Here is a 7,214-nt window from a genome sequence, read left to right on the forward strand (position 1 = left end):
GTTGGTGGACACTTAAATAGCAAATGGTGTAAAAACCTCAGGAGTGGTACAGAGCAGAGTCATGGCAGGAGGCCAGTAGGTCAGAGTCATTAATTGTGTACCGTGAATTTTCTAGGTGAGACACCTGTATGCAGAGGTGGATCATTAGAATCAAATTTTCGGGTCTCTCCTTAGACACCATGTTATACCTTGCTTTAACTTTCTAATCTCTACTGTTTGCAGTGTGTTTGATCTTTAACATCACAGCCCACAGGAACATTGACACTGAAGGAACTGTGTAACCAGGGGAACAGACCAGACCTTTTTATCTCTGTTAATAACCGCTATATGAGTTAAGACCACTTTTCTTAAGAATCGTTATGTGTCACATATATATTCATAAATACACCTCCGACACTGCGTTAATAACTGTCTCATTTTTTTATTGAACCTTAAATACTTTACACGATGATGTAGATTAAGCTTAGAAGTGTTAAAAATGAAACAAAGCATCACATTCTTTTCCATCATCACTGCTTTCGTGGGCTTGTGATGCATCTTTCAGTGAGAGCAGCATTATTTTGTTTGCTTACTGCCAGCACTTAAAGTACAAGAGCAGAGTTCACTAGAATAGGAGTAGGTCAAGATTAAGACCTTGTGAGACTCTCGGCCTTTACGGTCAGGTCTGGATGTACTAGGTGTAAAGAACGCGCGCACTGCTTTGGACTGTGTTGCACCAGGCCTGCCAGGTATGAGAGGAGCTCAGGGAGCAGGTGCTCTTCCCAGTGGCCCGAGTAGCTACGAATGTAAGGTCCACTCAGCAGCTGGGTGGTAGGGAGCTATTGTGATTTCCTACCCGAGAGCTGCCTTTGGAGTGCTTCTTTCCTTTTGCTCTCTGAAACACGTCATGTTCGTTGCTAGTCAAGTGAAATTTCTGGTGTGAACTTTAAGCACCAAAGGACTGCACGCTTTTCTCTTACTGGGAAGAACAAGTTTATACAAAGAGTAAAATCAGAAGAAAAGTGTCTTCAGCCTTTTGATTGCAAAATATTGGGAAACCATTTCTGGCATGATCATAGATGGGGTATCTTGAAACACACAGAGAACCTGTTAATGGGCATCTGAGGTGAATTGCCGGCTGGGGGTGGGGAGCCCTGCAATAGAACTGCAGATTCCTCTGACAGCTGACTGAGGTAAACTTGTTTTTGCTATCTTTGCTCTTCCAGGTTTTGCTGTGGTTCTCTTACAGGGTTGCTTCCTTTGAAGTCAAAGTTTGTATGCCTATCTTGTATTTAACTTTTGCTGTTCATGTTAATGCTGTGACTTCTGAATAAATGCCTGGCTCTTTCCACCCAGCACCTTCTGCTGATTTGAAATGGAACTACAAAGTACTTGTGTTTGAAAGTGCAAAGTAATTCTTTTGAGAACCCAAATAGAGACTACTAGATCTGATTAGAGGTGCTTGCATTTGAGCATCCTAACCTTTACTTTTACTACGCCCACGTATGGGTAGCTCTGCCCAAGTACCAAACAATTGGCTCTTCACCTGTTCAATGCAATGCATTCTGTGTTATTTGCAAAGATGTAATTTTTCTATTTTACAAATAGGATAGTATTAAAATGTGATAGAAGACTGTTATGTATAGCAAAGGTACTCACTGTTTGACCCCTGTAGTCTTCTCATAGGCTTTGATAAATTACAGTGTTTCTTAAATCTGTGGTCACGGCCTCATTAGTGTTTTTATGAAATTTTTTTATAAAATTATTCAAAGGCATTCTTAAAAGTATATGAGAACTGAAATTGTGCAACATCCCACAATCTCAGACAAGGCATTATCCACTGTTCTTGCAGGGTAGGTAATGACAAACAGCTGTAATGAAAGGTAACTTCAGAGAGCAATTGCTAGCAGATAGGGACAGTAAGTATCAGGGACAGCAACAACAGCCACTTCCCATTCTTCATCAGTGTGGGTTTAAACTTGAGAGTCAGAAACAGAGAAGCCAAAAGACAATAGTACTTTCAAACAGTTTAAATTGCGTTTTTGTGGGCCGTCTACCACTGCCAGTCTGAGATGCACTAAAAATCGTACATCTACAGTTAATGGGGGGAAAAAACCATTTTTTTATATGTGACAAATGACACGGAAGAAAAAGAAAACTCTTAGGGTTTTTTTTATTTGAAAAATCGGCCATTTGTCCTTAAAACTAGAGTAATAACTGGTTTAGAGAATACTGACTGAGTCTTTTCATGGTTTCAAAATTTGGCGTGGTCAGTCAGCAGAGAGAAGTCCTGTTGTCCCCATCACTGTTATGTTTTTCTTCCAAATTCTATGGAAAGCATACTTTACAAAACCTACAATCTTTCCCAAAGTGTACAAACTAATAAAAAGATTCAGTTCCACTTCATCACTCTTCTCAATTTAATGGATGTCAGTGCTTGATGCAAACTTGCTGTTTATGTGTCTTCAATGTAATAACACTGCCTTCCTTGTAAACGCCAGCCCAGCTCTCTCAGGAGCTTGTTATATAGCTTTCTTCTCAGTGGGCTAGGGAAGGGCTAGTGAGCAAGGTGCTTTCCCTCCCCCCAAATCCTGGTCAGGTAAGGGAACTGATACAGTATGTTGCGAGAGGTCTCTGGTGTCCAATGAGTTGCATAAAATACTTGGCTTCATGTGAGAAAGCAAAACTGTTACACCACCTTTTTGAGCGGCAGCAGCTGTTTCATTTGTACGGCACAGCACAGCACTAATTTCTTCTCTCCATTTTGTTTTCCTCCATGGTATTTCTCTATAGCTGTTTATTTTTAAACATGCAGAGCAGAGTACTGGGCTTAAACTCACTTCCTAAGACGTGAGACCCCCCTTAAATGTCTTTCAGTTCTTGCATTTGTTCTTCTTTTTGCAGGCCTGGGTTTCTGCCACTGGCCATGGTAATTCAGAAGGACATTTCTGGGATCTTGTTCCTTGGCCAGCTCCTCACTAACTGAAAAATAAACCAAACAACGCAAAATTCCATAAGCATGTGCTAATTTGCTACGGTGACTTTTTATCCTCCCGCTGCTGCCTGTGGTGCAAACAGAACAGAAAAATTATCTCTGCCCCCATAACCTGGCATCTTCGGAACAGGACGGTTTCATCGGATGCTTGGGAAATATTTGGACAGGGATGGAGAAACAGAAACAAAAAAAAAGCCTGGTTAGCATAAACCACTTTGTGACAGGATGTTAGCTTCCCTTGGCTTTGCTAGTTGTTCAGGAGAAACATGTGATGTTTAGTTTGTTGGGTTTAGTTCTCTTTTTAAGGAATCTTAAAGGAATGATACTAAGTTGGGTTTTGATATATTTACATGGAGCCTCTCTCTTGCTGCACAAAGAAAAATGCTTATTTGACAATGAAACAATGCAGCCTTGCTTTTCATGCAGACTTTGGGGTTTTGTTTGTTTGTTTTACGGAGATCTAAGGAAATAGGTGCCTAAAGCCTGCTGAATTTCAGAGGTTTTGTCAGAGAGGGAGGGTTGGTATTTAAAGGAGTCTCAGTCCTTAGGCTTATGTGTGGTTGGTCGTTTTGCTCACCTGATGGTCTTAAGCTGAAGCTGGCTCTGATTTCCTGTACAGGGAGAGCTGCTCGGGATCACAGAACCACAGAATGACAGGGGTTGGAAGGGACTTCTGGAGATCAATCTCAAATCTGCATGATTTGTGTGAGTTGGCTGGAGGCCGAAGTGAAAGGTTGGACTCTGGCAGTCTCAGATCAAGCAAAAGAAGGGCTTAGAGGTAGAGCTGGAGCTGCAATGCCCGAAGTATTAAATAGACAGGAATTCATCTTGCATCCTCTTGAGAGCCCCAACCAAAACACATGTGATCTGCCAACTGAGAATTTCCTTCCCTGAGGCACTGAACAGCCAGATGATTCCCTTCAAGCATCCTTCTCAGTTATGAAAGAGAGAAGCACAGAAGCAATATTTCTTTGGCAAATTAGTCCGCCAACTACTTTGTTCACCTCTCTCTCTCAAAGACTTGATCTAATCTCAGAAAATTTAAGAAATCATTACTTACTTAAGCTCACTACAAATCTAAAGCTAAAAATTCCATGCTTTAAGAGAAGCAGGATTTAACATCTGGTTCTGCAGATTATTTACAGACCTGCAGAAAGTGCAGATAAGCAGGTTGTTGGCACTGTAAAAGAGGGCAGGACAGTTTGTTTCAGCAGTTGATCGTGCAGCATGAATGCGAACACATGTGGGTTTTTTCAGACAGGCCCTTTTGGCTTAATGAAAGTATTGTCTGAGCCTCAGCAAAATACCTGAACTGATGGGATCTGTAACCCACCTGCCTTTCCTGTTTTGCTTGATCCTAGCTGGAAAAGAAAAGCATCATCAGGTAGGAATGGGTTCCATACTATCTCAGTATTATTTCATAGTAGTTAGTGTGTATCACAGATGGACACAGAGATGATTATTTGCTGAAAGGGAGAATCCCTGCTTTTGTCCAAAATCTAATGCAATAATTGCATTAGCTTCCATTTCAACCCTTTCCAAGAAAGAGCTCTCAATACTTAGCTTTCCCCTTCCCTCATAGGTATTGAACTGTACAATGTTTTGGCACCACATCATTTTTTGGTTGTTGTTTGCTAGTGTGTGAAAAGTGTCAGCACCTTGCTCTAAGGATAATTTATAACCAAAGGCAGAGCTGGGTTAGGCATGCGGAACAGGCTTCCTAGTTGATTAATTCAGCATCTGAAAGCACATCTTGAACACAAAATGTTTACGTTTTAGCAGCCTGAAGGTAATCTGTGGTGTACGCTTGTATGCACACAAGCACCTTTCATCTGTGTTAAAGCCCTGGGTCTGAATGCCTGGAGATGTTATACAAAATAGGAAGAGAGTCCATTCTACATTTCTGGGTATGTGTGGCCTTTCTTACTTCTAGAACTGTGTTAAATAGTATGATTTTCAGGATTTAAGAAGACTGCAGTATAGAGCAAATTTAGTGAATGTACAAATTACAGTGCTTGATCTGGCAGCTAGGTAAGGGTTCTTCCCTAGCCTTGCACTGGTGGGTAACCCTAGGCTTCTCCTGTTGGGCTGATGCATCTCGGGGTGAATGCCTCAGCTTATCTGCAGAGCCTTGTGGTCAGGATTGTTCTGCCTGCCCTAGCCAAGCCTCTGCTTTTGAGATCATGGGTGCGCTGCTAGAGCTGAAACCTATGGTGCGTGCATTATGGACAGTTGTCCCAGGCAGGGTTCTCACTGAGCTGTACCAAGAAGCATCTGAAGTTTACAGAAGAAATCTAGGATGTCTTCTTACCTCCCTCGATGCTCCCTATGGAGAAAAGGTTCAAAAGGCAGCTAATTTGAGGAACAGGCTTAGCCCAGTGTCAGTGAGAACATGTTTTGGAAGGGCCGAAGGAAAAGAAGCATGAAAACTCTGATCTGAACGTGCGCCAGGGCTGGCCTTGGCAGCTGGAAACCTGAAACAAGAGCGGAGCAGTGTGAATCTGCTGCTGCAGCTGGGACCCAAACCTGGAAAGCATGAGGATCATCCCATTAAAACTGGATGGTCTGACGTACAGGGTTTCCCCTTCTAAAAGGAGCTCCCAGCCTGCTACGGTTGTAGCCCAGTGTCTTTTCTGTGCAGGACCAGTCGGGGTCAGTGAGCAGCCTCGGTTTGCAGTACCCGAGTACTCACTGTGCATTTACTTGGGTGGGGCTTTTTCTTGCTTTGGTTTTGCTCTGAAGGTAGATTTTTGAAGTGAGTATAAGCTGATTTTAAAATAGAAAATGCAACATGGCAAATGTGTGTTTGGGTACAAAGTAAAAGCGAATACATACCTTTGAAAGAACACAGGCATGTATTCAATAACCAACTGCTCATAGGTTGTAGCTGCTGTTACCTGTCTCATTGAAGACTTGCACCATGAAAGCACAGAGGAAAATGATCTGTACTTTAACTACTCTGTTCTTTTTTCTCCGTTTTGGTTGCCTTTTCTATAACACAGTATATTAAAATCTTCTATAGTATGGTATGTAAAACCATTTAAATTTTATGTGAGGGTTCAGGCCCAGTTCTGAACAAATTCCTGTAACGTTTTTCAAATAGGAAATGGTCTAAAATGCACTACAACTTCATAAAAATGTTTATGATCATAGTTCTCTTCAGTTTAGTTAATGGTACAAGCATTACCTAACAGTAGCCTGTGGAATTAGAAGTTTTGTCTGCCTACCCACTCATTGCCCCCGAGTTCTGGCTCACCTTCCAATAGCTTGATCCTGAAGTAGGCAATTAGCAGCAGCAGGAGTAAAGCCACAGGCATAAAGATCCCAGCAAAGAGAACGTAGCCAGGCAGCTCCTTCAGAAACACCGAAAATATGTAACTGATGCTCATTTTCCTCTGAAGCAGCTGTGCTGAGCAAGATCCTTCAGATCTCCAAGTGTGGACCTTATTTATCCTGCTTTTTTGCTTTTTTCCCCTGCATCCACATTCTGCCCTTTGCTCAGGCGGTTATCTCTTTTTGGACTTTGGTTTGTTTGTGTAGGCCCGTGATTCCCCGTAGACTGGAGTTCACTTGCAAAGTTACTCAACCACGAAGTTTAAAAGTGCTTATTGAAGTAACGTAGGGCTTTGAAACCTTTGGATATGCTAGGCAGGGCTCAATATGTAAGGCTGCTGCCTTTTGTGCGATAAGGGTTCTGTCATCTGCTAATGTTGTACGGGTCATTCTGAATAGTAAGCTGTTTCCAGATATATTGTTAATTTTACAGTAGATCTCAAATAGTCACTCAGGGTGAAGACCCTGTTACACATATCACGCAGGCATACACAAGGTCTCTCTCTGCTCTTAAGAGTGTTCAGACCAGACCACTGAGGCAAGCACAAAGTGACCGAGTGAATGCTGGACCAGCGGAATTTTTTTCCAGAGCGTTTGCAGAGTAATCAAACTCAGGACTGCTTCTTTTTTAGCAAAGTTTAAAATACATGATTTTGGGAGACCAGACATGCCAATGAATCCAAGAACCTTTTAAGTTCATGTAACTGAGTTTGAGGTGTTCAGTATGTTCAGGTTTTCCCATCTGGTCACCAGCCTATAGCAGAAATCTGTCTAGGATGCGTTGATTGGATTAAAAAGATGATTAGTCATTTTACAGCCCTTCCCTACACCTTCAGGTTTCTGAAAACATCTGGTCAGTAGACCTGACATCTTGGAAGTGCTATTGCACGTAGGGTGCATTGGCTTC

At 42.1% G+C, this 7,214-nt stretch overlaps 1 protein-coding gene across 1 annotated transcript; it reads right to left on the minus strand.

Annotated features, from left to right (window-relative positions):
• Positions 1-2,815: 2,815 nt before the first annotated feature.
• SMLR1 (small leucine rich protein 1) lies at positions 2,816-6,363 on the minus strand. The gene is made up of 2 exons (XM_086461327.1): positions 6,231-6,363; positions 2,816-2,961 (listed from the first exon to the last, which is right to left on the minus strand). The coding sequence occupies exons 1-2, from the start codon at positions 6,361-6,363 to the stop codon at positions 2,816-2,818; spliced, it is 279 nt and encodes a 92-aa protein (XP_086317453.1).
• Between the last annotated feature and the right edge of the window lie 851 nt (positions 6,364-7,214).

The sequence above is a fragment of the Leptosomus discolor genome, chromosome 2 (assembly GCF_034619465.1).
Source record: "Leptosomus discolor isolate bLepDis1 chromosome 2, bLepDis1.hap2, whole genome shotgun sequence".
NCBI classification, from domain to species: Eukaryota; Metazoa; Chordata; class Aves; order Leptosomiformes; family Leptosomidae; genus Leptosomus; species Leptosomus discolor.

Excerpts from the sequence above, each read along its gene's own strand:
- SMLR1 (XM_086461327.1), bottom strand. The coding sequence starts at position 6,363 with ATGAGCATCAGTTACATATTTTCGGTGTTTCTGAAGGAGCTGCCTGGC. Across the intron at positions 2,962-6,230 it reads CAGGATCAAGCTATTGGAAG|TTAGTGAGGAGCTGGCCAAG; the intron begins GTGAGCCAGAAC and ends TTTATTTTTCAG.